The sequence below is a fragment of the Lutzomyia longipalpis genome, chromosome 1 (genome assembly GCF_024334085.1).
Source record: "Lutzomyia longipalpis isolate SR_M1_2022 chromosome 1, ASM2433408v1".
Taxonomy (NCBI): domain Eukaryota; kingdom Metazoa; phylum Arthropoda; class Insecta; order Diptera; family Psychodidae; genus Lutzomyia; species Lutzomyia longipalpis.
The window spans coordinates 18,659,343-18,673,260 of record NC_074707.1 but is presented as its reverse complement, the minus strand read 5'-3'; the positions used below and the strand labels follow the sequence as shown (position 1 = coordinate 18,673,260).

At 38.2% G+C, this 13,918-nt stretch overlaps 5 protein-coding genes across 5 annotated transcripts; 2 read left to right on the top strand and 3 right to left on the bottom strand.

The window, feature by feature from the left end:
• Window positions 1-724: 724 nt before the first annotated feature.
• LOC129795636 (Bardet-Biedl syndrome 2 protein homolog) lies at window positions 725-4,084 on the top strand. Its single transcript, XM_055837086.1, is given in 15 exon segments — window positions 725-895; window positions 973-1,156; window positions 1,231-1,350; window positions 1,407-1,516; window positions 1,578-1,680; window positions 1,764-1,843; window positions 1,920-2,006; window positions 2,075-2,358; window positions 2,430-2,538; window positions 2,617-2,796; window positions 2,899-3,117; window positions 3,200-3,424; window positions 3,524-3,687; window positions 3,753-3,901; window positions 3,984-4,084. Coding segments are annotated over 15 exon segments (2,241 nt in total). The 5' UTR covers window positions 725-769.
• On the bottom strand, window positions 3,725-5,414 carry LOC129795628 (uncharacterized). The gene is made up of 4 exons (XM_055837072.1): window positions 4,852-5,414; window positions 4,679-4,780; window positions 4,458-4,540; window positions 3,725-4,361 (listed from the first exon to the last, which is right to left on the bottom strand). The coding sequence occupies exons 1-4, from the start codon at window positions 4,867-4,869 to the stop codon at window positions 4,289-4,291; spliced, it is 276 nt and encodes a 91-aa protein (XP_055693047.1). The 5' UTR covers window positions 4,870-5,414; the 3' UTR covers window positions 3,725-4,288.
• Window positions 5,415-5,417: 3 nt separating this feature from the next.
• On the bottom strand, window positions 5,418-7,579 carry LOC129795607 (probable ATP-dependent RNA helicase DDX56). The gene is made up of 5 exons (XM_055837050.1): window positions 7,417-7,579; window positions 6,610-7,355; window positions 5,983-6,396; window positions 5,775-5,916; window positions 5,418-5,708 (listed from the first exon to the last, which is right to left on the bottom strand). Exons 1-5 carry the CDS (start codon window positions 7,501-7,503, stop codon window positions 5,427-5,429), a joined length of 1,671 nt encoding a protein of 556 aa, XP_055693025.1. The 5' UTR covers window positions 7,504-7,579; the 3' UTR covers window positions 5,418-5,426.
• A 52-nt stretch (window positions 7,580-7,631) lies between these two features.
• On the top strand, window positions 7,632-12,513 carry LOC129795598 (putative pre-mRNA-splicing factor ATP-dependent RNA helicase PRP1). Its single transcript, XM_055837037.1, has 8 exons — window positions 7,632-7,819; window positions 7,947-8,203; window positions 8,278-9,306; window positions 9,382-9,645; window positions 10,192-10,314; window positions 10,405-10,595; window positions 11,773-11,935; window positions 12,006-12,513. The coding sequence occupies exons 1-8, from the start codon at window positions 7,770-7,772 to the stop codon at window positions 12,116-12,118; spliced, it is 2,190 nt and encodes a 729-aa protein (XP_055693012.1). The 5' UTR covers window positions 7,632-7,769; the 3' UTR covers window positions 12,119-12,513.
• Window positions 12,498-13,859, bottom strand: LOC129795616 (grpE protein homolog, mitochondrial). The gene is made up of 4 exons (XM_055837061.1): window positions 13,472-13,859; window positions 13,178-13,346; window positions 12,791-13,108; window positions 12,498-12,731 (listed from the first exon to the last, which is right to left on the bottom strand). Exons 1-4 carry the CDS (start codon window positions 13,546-13,548, stop codon window positions 12,621-12,623), a joined length of 675 nt encoding a protein of 224 aa, XP_055693036.1. The 5' UTR covers window positions 13,549-13,859; the 3' UTR covers window positions 12,498-12,620.
• Window positions 13,860-13,918: the final 59 nt, after the last annotated feature.

The window sequence follows — 13,918 nt, the reverse complement described above, 5'->3', positions numbered from 1 at the left end:
AAGAGATCAAGAACTATATTTTAAGTACTGATTTGAATTAAATTCCCCAATAAATTTTTTTTTAATAATTAAATCAATTAAATCCTTAAAAAATTTCTTCTAATTTATATTTCTTTTGAGCATTCTCACGTGATTCATTGATAAATAATTTTTTTCTGAGCTTTTCCAAGCTATGTTGTATGCATATTTTTCTTTTCTCCTGCCCTATCGCAAATAACACGACCTACATTGACCTCAACGAAACATAAAGATGAATGAGCATTTCAAAGTCCTCTGTCATTACGCGCGTCGTCTCCCGCAGCTGTGGGGATTACAAGTTTTTTTTTCTTTCCAATAAATAATTTGTGTGGGGTTTATTGATAATTCTATGACGCTCTTCACTTTCATTCTCCATTTAAGATTTTTATTATGTACATTTCATTCACATGACGAATCATACGATCATAGTACCAAATCAACTTCTTTCCAAATGATCACCAGAGTGGTGCAAAAGTTAATTTTTCCGCTTCTTCCACGATAATCTTTGATCTTGCAGAAAAAGTCTCTGGCTCATTGAGAGAAAAAAGCTTAAGATGAATTGACTATTTTTTTCACGTTATTGCCCCTTCGTTGCTTAGTGACCGTATATACAATACACATAGCACGAGGAAAACTATTGATTTTCCCTATAGATTAATTTCCGTTGTGTAGCATAAACTCTCTTGGGGTGATTTAGTGTCCAACCTCCGTGAAAAAGATAACAAAAAGAGATTAAGAAATTTCAAGAGAGATGAAGGGAACTGTAAAGCCGGTGTTTTCCTTCAATTTAAGCCACAAAACCGTGGAGAAGAAAGTTTGCATTGGGAAGTACGATGGTACACACTCTTGCTTAACAGCTGTAACGAATACTGATAAGGTAACATTTGAATGCCAAAAAAAAACTTAAAGTTTTCGTATATTGTGAGAGATTAAATGACAAGAAAAAACTTCCAGATTGTCATCCATAGCCCCCATAGACGTTCCGGGATTGCAAATAGTCGCGTTTCGTGGTCAAATGTTCACCATGACATTGCTACATTGACCCTGAGTCAGCAAATTACGGCCATTGAATGTGGAAAGTTGGACCCAAGTGATGAGAAAGAGGTTCTCATAATTGGGAGTCCCACGCATATTTTAGGTAGCTTCCATATCTTCACTTAATCATTTTAATAGCTAATAAAAAAATATAAAAATTTGATACTTTCTTGAAAGCTTACAACATTGAAGAGAATATGGATTTATTCTTCAAGGAAATTCCTGAAGGGGTTCAAACTCTATGCATTGGATCTCTTGGAATGCTTCAAATGCCCGTTGTTGTAGCTGCTGGACAAGGTACAATATTACCTAAAATTGATTTGAATAAATTAAGGAAAGATTCCGCTTTTTAGGTGGCCTCAGAGCTTTTGATTGCAGTGGAGTTGAGCAATTTTGGCTCATAACTGGATGCAATTGCCTCACATTGGTGCTCTTTGATGTGGACAAAGATGGACAGAATGAAGTTGGAAAAATCATGAAGATAAAAATAGGGAAAATCAATTTATTAAATATTTTCTTTGCAGATTCTAATCGGCTCATCAGATTCCATGATTAAGGTCTACAAGCAGGATTCACTCTTGTATGAATTTGCCGAGAACGGATTAATTGTGGAACTTATGAGTTTATGTGAGTTTTTCCCACAAAATTCCGAAAGGATTTAGGAAGTTTTCTTCTTGACCTCTAAAAAAATTTTCTAAATATATTTTTAGGACCCGGACACTTTGCTTATGCATCTGACAATGGAACAGTTGGTGTGTACGAGAAAAATCTTCGTCTGTGGCGCATTAAGGTGCGCGCACAAAGCTCATTTATGCGCAATTTTTATTACAAATTCAAGTCATATAATTTTTTCAATGATCCCACAGTCAAAACACCGACCAACTTCCGTGATTGATTATGATTTCCTTGGAATGGGCAATAGTCAGTTGTTGACAGGTTGGGACAATGGCAAGGTAAATTCCTTCAAATTCTTCCTCATCTCATCAACAGATTTAACGTATTCATGTGGATTTTTTTGCAGATGGACATTAGGGATATTTCAACAGGTGGTGTCCTCTTCAAAATCCACCTCTCCGTTGGTATTACAAAGCTCCTCAAAGGGGATTATCGTGGCATTGGGAAGATTGATCTCATTTGCTGTACACAGGATGGAGAAGTTCGCGGGTATACAACGTCTAAAATTAATATTGCTGCAATTAATGTGATGGAACAGGAACAAATTACTGAACTCTTCAACATTAAGCACTCACTTATGTTGGAACTGCAGCACTACGAGAGCAACCTCAAGTACAACATGTCATCAAAGTGTGTTGTGCAATTTATTGCTTAAAATTTGAAACTTTAGTAAATTAATTCCTCTAATCTTTTTTTCAAAGAAATCAACAACTTGAGGAATTCAGCGATAGTCCATCAAGCATTGGAATAATTCCAGCAAACACACGGCTGCAAATTGGAATTGCAACTGATATTGAAAATAAATCTTCGGTAAGCTCAATGTGAGGCACATAGTAATGTTGTGAGATGCTATAAACATAAATTATGTTCTCTTCTCATGTATTTTAGCCATCCATTGAAATATCAATTTGTACAAATAATTCCACGATTATTCGGGCTGTGATTATCTTTGCTGAAGGTCTCTTTTCCGGTGAAACACTCATTGTTCACCCACATAAAGTCAATGTATCGAAGCTTTCAATTCCGGTGAAAGCCCCCAAGGACATTCAGTATGATATCCACATAAAGGTAACTAAGAATACTCCATGTGGCACAATGTTGTTTTTTTAATTGGCAAATCATTGACTTTGATTTCTTTCTCGGGAAATTCCCTCGTGTGTTGTTTTGCAGGCATTAATTGGCTATGCAAACAGTCAGCAATTTCATGTATTCGAACTCACGCGGCAACTACCTAAATTTGCCATGTATGCTCTACCAAAGACAGTGACTGGATCACCAAAGTCCACCGAATATATTTCATCTCTTGCCAAGAATTGCCCAAGTGGTGAGAATTGCGTTGAATTTCGCATTGATGAGAGAATTCAGAGAATATGCATTTGGATTAATCAGGTTTAAAAGCTCCTTTTCCTTATACTTTTGATTTAAGTATAAAATTTAATTTTTTAATTAATCTGTTTGATGATGTTGGCAGAATTTCCTTCTACCGGCTGACATTGAAGCAACTCCCAGTGGCACGACGGGAAAAGAAAGTCGTGGTGGAAGCTTAAAATTGCACCTCATTGCAATGAGAAAACTTTCAGACATGTGCTTGGAGTTCAATGAGAATGGTACTGTTGTTCTTCATACCCCCGAAATGGAATTGGCGGGAAATTTTATTAAATCTCTGGCTGAATTTCTCGATATTGATAATTTGAAGGTACATTTGGCTGTACATTAGCACCTTAACAGTCAATTAACTCATGTAAATGCTGCTTATTATGTAATTTTTCAATTTATTTTTATACAAAAATAACAGACAGTGGCAAAATTTCCACACGTTACGAAGCAACTGAAGGAGCTTTTTGAGAAGCTAAATGGTCTTCAGGAGACACAACATAAACTCCTTGTGGAGCAAAATGAAAAAATTGCATCAATTAAGAATGTTTCTGTTCGCCTCTCTGATGCACGAATTCACGATTAGTATGATGGATTTTTAAAAGGATATAAAAACGGAAAATTTAATAATTAATTAATTTTTATTTCAGTAAATTAATGCTAAAATACAGCAATGATTTGATGACACTGCACGAGGATCTCTTGACGAACTTTGTGATCCGCCAGAAGAATGCAAATGACTTGCAATTTACCATTAAGACCATCAATGAACTCCTGCAGCATGGAGCTAAATTGAGAAGTATTATACGGCGAAATATTTTTATATTTTCTAATCTAATGTTAAATATTCTTTTATATTTCTCTCTCTAATTCTAATCCAGTTGGTAAATCCGGCGCTCAGGTAATGAAACACTTCAAAGAGGCAGTGAAGAATAACAATATTGAAACAATCGTGAAGCTCTTTGAGACAGGAGAGATTTAAAAAGTCTTATTTTAATGTAAACCACCTCTCCGGAAGATTGTGTCTTTTCTTGTTAAATAGATTACTTTCATTTGTGAACTACATTCTCAATAAATTCTCTGTGAAATTCTTATTTAGCTGTGGGTTATTTTTCATCGCGATTTTTAATCTATCACGTCAACGTGTGTATGTGTGCGCCTACCCCCGTAGACTTGAGGTAATTTGTTAGGTGGGCTGAGTCCAAATGTAGCCAGTATTTGCTATAGAACAATAGGCATTGTAGTATCTCCCAGGGGATCTGAAAAATATAAATAGAATTGATTGTTTTTCTTTCTGCCTCCAATCTGGGCGGGACAGAGCGCCACAAAAAAAACTAAATTAAATAAATTCTCACCGGCAGTAGGAGAACTGAGGACATTTGCAACGAAAACTCTGCTGAAATTCCTCCTTGCACACCTCATTCCACCAACAGGTTCTCTAGAAGAATTATTTTCTTTGTATTCTTTATCTCTCTTGTCTCCTCAGTATTAATGAGAAAAATCTCACAAAATTCAATTCTTTTTGGGAGCTTTTTAATGCTTCCACAACCCACAGTTTTGTTGCATACATATTTACCTCTGTGATGTACTTGGCCACAGTATTGTCGGAGAAGCTGCGCTTTATGATGCCACAGTGCCCAACCAAAAACAGCGAGACGAAAACAAATGCAAAGACAACCTGTGGGGCATTGAGAAAAATGAGGAAGAAGCATTGTGGACAAGTTTAATTTGCACTCGTGCGATAATTACCACTGAATTAGACGCCATTTGATACTGGAACTTCCTATTGATAACTTCCCACAGCACTTCCTCACACAACTATTGCACTTAATTCTCTTAGGGGTGACGTTCTTTGGAAGCACAGTGTGCGTTTTAGGAAAATCTCTCTCTTTTACTCACTCTCTGTGTGCTCCTTCCTATGAGAGTTCATCCCAATTTGTAAATCAGATAGACGAGGTCGCTTAATGTGAAATGTCCGGAAGTTTATTTTTTTAAAGAAAAGCTTCATGGGATTCATGGCAAGGAACTTACCATTAAGTCATCTCGATAATTCACAAGATTTTCAATAAATCATTTTTTTGTGTAAAAAACCAACAAAACCGCGAAAGAAATAATTCAAAAACATAAAAGAATTAAAAAGAAATCTCTTCCGAAAGACATTGCAATGAAAGCAACTGAAAACATTTCATTTGACGCAATTGGCAAAAAGGAATTGCGCATGATACTCCCATCCTGTTGTGGAGTGAGGGAGGAATATTGTATGTATGTAAAAGGAGGCAGAACCCGAGGAATGGGGGGATAAGAAATTGTGTCACTTACGTGTTCTACTTATTTTTCTTTATTTTCACCTTCTGCTTCTTTGCATAATCAATTTCCGCGCATAGAAGTGGATTGGCCTTCTTCTTCTCAAAGATCTTCTGCTTCTTGGACTTCCTGACACCTCCGGGAACCTTTTTGGGCTTTGTAGCCACATTTGAAACACCTTTCAGGGAATTTGGGATAATGTAGTCGGGTACATCGGACAGATGGGGCTGTACTTTAACCGTATGAAGGGGTTTATCGTGCCGAAGAAGCTGAAGATCATGAGGATTGTTGTCGAAGAAAGTCTGCAAAGGAAGTTCAGAATATAAGCGAAAAAGAAATAATTTTAAAAAGGATTTTCTGGAAATTACCTTCAATTTATTGCAATTGAAAATTTCAGCTTTGATCTCCTTGAGACGACTCTCCTTAATTGCAATCGATGTAACGGCTTTGTAAGCATCCATTGCGCGATATCTGAATGGTTCAACTTCCTCCAACTTAAACTGGTACTTCCTGTTCAAATTAAACATGTTTTTTCAGCTCATCATCTGGTTCAAATTTACAAAGAAGCCAATGTACCTCAAAACATTCTCTTCCATGTCGAATTCCGCCTTGAGATGTTCATCAACCTCATCCATCAGTGGCCTCTCTTTTAGATTAACAAATGATAGAACACTTCCTTTGTTATTTCCACGAGCTGTTCTTCCTGCACGATGAATATAGGAATTCACATCAAGCGGGAAGTCGTAGTTGATCACATTTGACACGCGTTGGAAATCAATTCCACGTGAAACTCCCGATTCTTTGTCGGCTTTCCTCTTTCTGCTACTCTTGTCTTTCACCGGCTGTTCCAGGGCAAGTTCATCGGATGCCAGGATAATATCGTAGATACCCATGTTGAATTGATTGACAACACGACAGCGTATTTGACCCGGAAGTTCAGAGTTCAGCACACAAGATTTTATATTAAATTGCTCCAGAAAGAGTTTCAGCCTGAAATGAAAGTTTTTATCTTCAAATTCTCATTGTGTGGACGTTGATTAATCAAAGAAAATCAATAAGGAAGCTTCAGAGAGAAGATTAGTCGTTCATCACAGCCCGACCAACACATTTTGTGATGTCGGATCAAACTAAAGAAATATCTTTTTCATCATTATAAATTACTAATTTTTAGCTTAAAGAATGGATTTGAAAAATTTCTCTTACTTGTAGCACCTGTCGACGGTGTTGACGAAGATGACACTCTTCCCTCGGATGAGATGTAGCTTAAACAGAGCGTACAGGATAGCCGCTTTGTCGTTCTCCTCGGCGGAAATGTGATAATGCGAAAGATGCGACGTGGGAGCCACATCGGGTTCTGTCAACTTCAGCGTCACTGGATTATGTAGCACAAGACTCTTCAGTGTTAGGACATCCTCACTGAGGGTGGCTGAAGCAAGGATTGCTTGATAAATTGACGGCAGGAAGTTGAGAACTTCCTTTAGTTCAGCCTCAAAACCAAAGGAAAACATCAAATCTGCTTCATCAATGATCAACGTTGAGAAATTGTCTCCCAACTCAACATTCCCGGCACGGAGGTGGTGCAAAATCTTTGCCGGAGTACTGACAACAATATCCGGTCTCTCAGAGAGAAGATGCTTCTGTGTTGTCACTTCATTTGACGCCAAATCAACGCATTTTACCACCCGGCCGCAATTTACAGTCAAATGCTCAATAACTTGCCGAATTTGGTGGCAGAGTTCCTTGCTGGGGCCCAGAATTAGAGCTGCAATAGCCTGCTCTGAGGCGTTACTTTTGGAATTGAGGATTTTCTGAATTGTCGGAATAGCAAAGGCTGCTGTCTTGCCAGATCCCGTCCTAGCACGTACCAGGACATCTTTCCCTTCGAGAAGAAGTGGAATTGCCTTCTCCTGGATCACCGTAGGTTCAATCCAACCCAATTTTGCGATTCCCTGCAAAGTTGTTTTGAGATGTCAAATAAATTCTTGTTTTACTCAAATTCTCCAAGCTTACCTTCAATATCCTATCATCCAAATCCATTTGATGGAAACCCAGAATGTCCTTTTTATCCTCATCTCCTTCAATTTTTGGATTTTCCATGATTTTTTTGGCTAACTTTTTTTTCACAAAACAAAACGTAAAAACACGTGTTTGTGTTTTGAAGAGCAAAAGCTTCATGTATCACAGCGTTTCAATGAAACATTGTGCAAAGACGCTCCAGGTGGGACATCCTAATGAAGCACAAGTGAAACATTGGCTGCTTTTGTGCTTTTTCATCTTTCCTTTTCAGAGCACGTTTATTATTTGTTTTCCTCACAAAAATATTCACTGGATAAACGATTAGTGGCTAGAAAAACTTGTGTAAGATGTCTAGGAGGCGAATAGAAGTGATGGATCCATTCATAAAGAAGCGCAGGTGAGTTAGAATCCCCTCCGAAAACGTTTTGTAATTTTTTCTGGCTTCCAAATAATGGCGGCTGTCACTTCCTGAGAAAATCATGTCAAATTTTCTTTTATGTTTTCTCACCTCATGGCTGATGTAGGCTGGAAAAGGGACTTGAGACGGATGGTGCGAGCTCCAGTTCGTCTGCTAGTTCCACTTCAAGTACCCCCCAAGCGGCGCAAAGTGTGGTTTCGACCAGCCGAAACAACACAATTAATCCCCTAACGGGCGGGCAGTACTCCGCACGCTACCATGCGCTCTATCGGAAACGAATAACACTGCCTGTTTTTGAGTATCGTGCAGACTTTATGAGACTCCTTGCGGAGCATCAAACCATTGTCCTCGTGGGTGAAACGGGTAAGTGGTTTGTTTATCCATTTTCAATGAGGTGTGAGGGGCAGGGATTAGTGATAACTTTGGGTGTATTTTAGGTTCCGGAAAGACCACGCAGATCCCACAGTGGTGTGTAGAGTATGCACGATCATTGGGCACCAAAGGGGTATCATGTACGCAACCTCGGCGTGTGGCAGCGATGTCAGTGGCTCAGCGTGTTTCGGAGGAAATGGACGTGATTCTGGGGCAGGAAGTAGGTTACAGCATTCGTTTTGAAGACTGCTCATCACCACGCACCATCCTTAAGTACATGACGGACGGTATGTTGTTGCGAGAGGGTATGAGTGATCCAATGCTCGAGGCGTACCAAGTAATCCTCCTCGATGAAGCTCACGAAAGAACCCTGGCCACTGACATCCTCATGGGTGTCCTCAAGGAGGTCATTCGGCAGCGCAGTGATCTAAAATTGGTGGTTATGTCTGCCACACTTGATGCTGGAAAATTCCAACAGTACTTTGACAATGCACCCCTTATGAATGTCCCCGGAAGGACGCATCCTGTGGAGATTTTCTACACACCAGAACCCGAGAGGGACTACCTGGAGGCAGCTATTCGTACTGTTATCCAAATTCACATGTGCGAGGAGATTGAGGGTGATATCCTCATGTTCCTCACGGGGCAGGAAGAGATTGAGGAGGCGTGTAAACGAATTAAGCGCGAAGTGGACAATTTGGGACCAGAGGTTGGCGAACTGAAATGCATTCCACTCTACTCCACCCTACCGCCAAATTTGCAGCAGAGAATCTTCGAGCCAGCACCACCGAAGAAGCCAAATGGGGCAATTGGACGGAAAGTTGTTGTCTCCACGAATATTGCTGAAACTTCCCTGACCATTGATGGGGTGGTGTTTGTCATTGATCCGGGATTTGCCAAGCAAAAGGTCTACAATCCGCGTATTCGCGTTGAGAGTCTCCTCGTGTCGCCAATTAGTAAAGCATCAGCTCAGCAGAGAGCTGGTCGTGCTGGTCGTACGCGTCCTGGCAAGTGCTTCAGGCTCTACACGGAGAAGGCGTACAAGAATGAGATGCAGGATAACACATATCCCGAAATCTTGCGTTCCAATCTAGGTGAGTATCAAAGAACTTTTTTTTTTCTTTGATTTTCTTGAAGAAAAATTTATTGAAAATTATTATTTTCTGCAGGCACTGTTGTTCTTCAACTGAAAAAATTGGGCATTGATGATCTCGTACATTTTGACTTTATGGACCCACCGGCTCCGGAAACATTGATGCGTGCGTTGGAGCTGCTAAACTACCTGGCGGCTCTCGATGATGATGGGAATTTGACGGATTTAGGTGCAGTGATGGCGGAATTCCCATTGGATCCTCAATTAGCCAAGATGCTCATTGCCAGCTGCAATCACAACTGCTCCAATGAAATCCTATCGATAACGGCAATGTTGTCTGGTGAGAAAAAAATAGCAAATGTTAACCAAAATGATTCTCTCTAAATTCTCTCAAATTAGCCATCTTTATGTCCCTCCTGGAAAATATTCTAGGATGAGATTTTATTTATTTTTCTCTATATTTCTCTCACAAAATTCCATCCAATCTCCCAAAAAAAAAAAGAATAATTTTGTGTTTATCTCTGAGAAGATAATCAAATATTCCTTCAACACAAAATGGAAATCCTTCGGGGAAAATGTTTTTATTTTTTTCAATCAATTTAAAAAAAAGCAAGAAAAAAATTACTTTTGTGTGACTTTATCGTATTATTATGGAAAAAATTGCAATGTTGCATTGAATTGGCATTAATTTATGTAATTTTATGATTTTACAAAGGATATTTTGGAAGAATTTGCAGAAAGAGAATAATAATGAAAAAGAAAAAGAAAATATGATAAAGTCGCACATAAAGTCTGATTCCGGTATGCAATAGTCTTAGGTTAAAAAAGCGTACAAAACAAATCAACTATATTTGTGGGACGTTGCTGTGCCCCAATGCTTATTTAGTCCCGCAGTGCTTTGTGCGTCCCAATGAAGCCAAGAGGGCGGCTGATGAGGCAAAGATGCGCTTTGCACACATCGATGGAGATCATTTGACGCTCCTCAATGTCTATCATGCCTTCAAACAAAGTGAGTTCAATATAAAAATTCTTTAAGAAGTGAAAAATCTCCTTCAAAGGGAGTTTCAATTAATGCTGCTTTTTGCATTTTTGTTTGCAGGCAATGAAGATCCAACGTGGTGTTATGAGAACTTCATTAACTACCGATCACTCAAATCGGCAGACAATGTGCGCCAACAGTTGTCCCGAATTATGGATAGATTCAATCTCAAGCGTACAAGCACCGAATTCACCTCGAAGAATTACTACATTAACATCCGAAAAGCCCTTGTCCAGGGATTCTTCATGCAGGTAAAGGAAATCTTTTGAAATTAATGTGCAAATTATTTTATTTCTTAGATTCAACTGATCTATGAGCAAAATACAGTCGTTCTGCGATGTAGGACCGTCGTCAAAAAAACTTCTCCGCGGTAAAACGGCTTCAGAATAAGGAAATTTGCCTCCAGAGTGGGACAATTCGTACTATTGGAAAGGCAGGATACTAATTGTCCCACTCTGGAGGCAAATTTCCTTATTCTGAAGCCGTTTTACCGCGGAGAAGTTTTTTTGACGACGGTCCTACTACGCAGAACGACTGTAATGGAAAGCCTTTTTTAAGTATTCGACTTGACTTTTGGGAAAAGGAAGAAAATTTATTCTGAGGGGGAAATTGGGGTTAAAACGGGCAAACAAAGATTTGTTTAGTACGTTAGGATCTTAGGATTTGTTAGCCCATTAAGGATCCAAGCGCAGTTTTCTAAGCAATAAATTGTTAGTTTTTCTTGAATTTTCCTGAACTAAATTCTGGCCGGGTGTGACTTTTTAGATATTGTACTATCGTTATTCTAGATTCACATATCGATCATGGAATACAGGATATCTTGCAAAAAGGATACGTTTTTCCACAATTTCATAACAACTACACTTTTTTGGATGAAATTTTTGTCCGGGAGTTTTTGTGATAAATTCCGGGAGTGAAATTGTGAAAAATTACGAAGATTTTTAAATATTTCTACAATGAAATCTTATTTAGTATAATTGTAGCTCCCGGAATATACAAAAAATTGGACATGATCCTTTCCAGGACATCGGTCAAAATATGTTTTATCTGGGAGTCGAATATCTCGAAAACGACAAATCGGAATATTCTACAAAAATAGTTCTGAGATCTAGAAAACCTAGGAAACGAATTCTCTTTGACTATCTAAAAACATATTTAGAAAATTACAAGGGGATCTAGGGGCGAGAACTAATGGGTTAGGGCAATTTAAAATCCATAGAAAACCAAGATTCATATTTATAACAAAAACGAAATTTCTCGTATGAAAAATGAATGAAATCTACAACATAAATCAATTTCTTAATAACATTCAAAAGTTTCAGATAAATTTTATCAAAGAACTTTCCATACAACAAAGAATAAATTAATTGCAATTTTTTCTTCCATTCTGTGGAATTTATTTTCACATTCAATTTTCTTCCTTTGCAGGTGGCTCATTTGGAGCGAACGGGACACTATTTGACGATAAAGGACAATCAAATGGTCCAGCTGCATCCGTCAACGTGTCTCGATCACAAACCCGATTGGGTAATCTACAATGAATTTGTGCTAACAACTAAGAATTACATCAGAACAGTGACGGATGTGAAGCGTAAGAAAAATCTCATTAAAATGAATTTAATTAGCCAGAGTTTTTCCTTAATTTTCTCTTTTTTTTGCAGCTGACTGGCTTCTAAAGATCGCTCCGCAGTACTATGATATGAACAACTTCCCGCAGTGTGAGGCTAAGCGGCAGTTGGAGATAATTTCGACACGAATAACTGATACAGTATAAAGAAGAAAAAACAATGCGCGTGAATTCTTTTTGCTAGATGTAACAAACTGAATTACTAAAAGAAAAAGAAAAATGGACGATAAACCTATCTATTAGCTTCATAAAAAATGTTTAAAAATTCATTTCACGACATGAAATTTTACTGAAACAAAAGATGTGCGAAAGATTATAAAATTTAGCTCTTGTGAAGTGTAAAAAAAAGTTTTAAACACTCATCGAGTTTTAATAATTCGTAAAAATCTCTTTAAAATAGTTCCAATTTCTCTTCTCCGTCGGAGTTTTCTCCTGAAATATACAATCCTTTCCGTTTTTTGCCACAATTGATGATTGTAAAAAAGCGTCACGATGGTTTGGTTTAAGATGAACAAAAATAAATTGATTTTTTTTTGACAATATCTAAGAACTATTTATTGTTGGGGATGCGACAGAGATAACAATTCGCAGGAAATCACCAGGATTACAGAGGGAGGAAATGCAGCAATTTGTGCCCGCCTTGACCAGATCACGAAGATTTTGAGACACCCACAAGGGCAGGTCGTATGCAGCGTTCTTTCAGTTTGTATCCAATTTTGCTCACTTCGATCACCGTATTGGGCTCAACGTCCTTTTTCTCCTGCAAAATAATTAAGAATTTTATTTGATTGTAAAAAAAATTAAGAAATAAGTTTGTACCAATTGGAAGAGGGCTTCGTGGAGATTCGGATTGAATTTCTCATTAAGCGGATTAACCCTTTCGAGGCCGTGTCTCTTGAAAACTTGATCTAGGGATACTTTGGTCATGGAGAGACCCTCATAGAGGTTCTTCAGATGGGGATTCTTATCGGAGATCTCCTCCTTGGGCACTGTATCCGTTGCAGTTGCCAGGATGTCAGCCACCTCCAGAAGATCTTTGCAGAAGCTTTGGATTCCAAATTGTTTTGCATCCTCAATTTGTTTAGTCAAGCGAACACGAAGATTTTCTCCATCAGCAAGGGCTCTCTTGTATTTATCCTGCAAAATAATAAATTCAATTTATTAAACATCTCAAGAATAATAAGGATTACCCCTTCTCCTACTCACCAGCAGCTCTGTATTCTTTTCCTTGTACGAAAGAATCTCCTTGTTGAGCTCCTCCACCATGGCTGAAAGCTTCTTCTCACTTTCCGATGCTTCTGCAGTCTGATCCTGCTTCGTGTCCTCGGAAGCAAAGTTCCGCCGGCATGTTGAGAGACTTATGAAGCGGAATGGGCTGAAAGAATTTGTTAATTTCAGCTAATTTCTTATTTTTCCAGGACAGAACATTTCCATGATTTTGAGGTTAATTACATCATCGAAGACATGAGTTGAAAATCATTGGATTTTCTCAGTGATTACCTTGAATTGGGCGTGTGGGAAATTCCTGGAATATTCCTCAATATCCTCAGGGCTGTATTTGCACTAATTGTAGACATTTCGAGAAGAATTTCACTAAGAACCAACTCCAATTGGAAAACACGAATTTCGCAGCAGCGAAAGGTTAAGAAAGACTAGGGGACGGTGGCTCAATTCTGAACTCTTTTTGCATCATATCTGCGTCCTCTGCGTCATTTATTGATTTTTTGATTTGCTATTTATTCAAGCAGGCGTGATAGATCAAGATAGGATTTAAATTAATATAATAAACTACTAAACGTTAGATTTATTTTACTTTTATACTATTTTCTCAAATCTTTATAAATTTTTAGAGGTCAGAAGTGGAAAAATCTTCCCTTTATCGTTAGCTACTTCATCAGCTTTCGCATTTACATGAGATTTCTTAATAGATACAAGAACGGGTGATTC

What these genes read in the sequence shown, in the direction of transcription:
- LOC129795628 (XM_055837072.1), bottom strand. An exon ending in TGGCCAAGTACATCACAGAG is followed by an intron (nt 4,541 to 4,678) that starts GTAAATATGTAT and finishes TAATTCTTCTAG; the next exon opens with AGAACCTGTTGGTGGAATGA. An exon ending in CCTCAGTTCTCCTACTGCCG is followed by an intron (nt 4,362 to 4,457) that starts GTGAGAATTTAT and finishes TATATTTTTCAG; the next exon opens with ATCCCCTGGGAGATACTACA.
- LOC129795607 (XM_055837050.1), bottom strand. Translation starts at nt 7,503, where the DNA reads ATGGAAAATCCAAAAATTGAAGGAGATGAGGATAAAAAGGACATTCTG. An exon ending in ACCGTCGACAGGTGCTACAA is followed by an intron (nt 6,397 to 6,609) that starts GTAAGAGAAATT and finishes CTTTCATTTCAG; the next exon opens with GCTGAAACTCTTTCTGGAGC. An exon ending in TCAATTGCAATAAATTGAAG is followed by an intron (nt 5,709 to 5,774) that starts GTAATTTCCAGA and finishes CTTCCTTTGCAG; the next exon opens with ACTTTCTTCGACAACAATCC.
- LOC129795598 (XM_055837037.1), top strand. Translation starts at nt 7,770, where the DNA reads ATGTCTAGGAGGCGAATAGAAGTGATGGATCCATTCATAAAGAAGCGC. An exon ending in TGTCCTCGTGGGTGAAACGG is followed by an intron (nt 8,204 to 8,277) that starts GTAAGTGGTTTG and finishes GGTGTATTTTAG; the next exon opens with GTTCCGGAAAGACCACGCAG. An exon ending in AACAGTGACGGATGTGAAGC is followed by an intron (nt 11,936 to 12,005) that starts GTAAGAAAAATC and finishes TTTTTTTTGCAG; the next exon opens with CTGACTGGCTTCTAAAGATC.
- LOC129795616 (XM_055837061.1), bottom strand. Translation starts at nt 13,548, where the DNA reads ATGTCTACAATTAGTGCAAATACAGCCCTGAGGATATTGAGGAATATT. An exon ending in AAAAGAATACAGAGCTGCTG is followed by an intron (nt 13,109 to 13,177) that starts GTGAGTAGGAGA and finishes ATTATTTTGCAG; the next exon opens with GATAAATACAAGAGAGCCCT. An exon ending in ACGAAGCCCTCTTCCAATTG is followed by an intron (nt 12,732 to 12,790) that starts GTACAAACTTAT and finishes ATTATTTTGCAG; the next exon opens with GAGAAAAAGGACGTTGAGCC.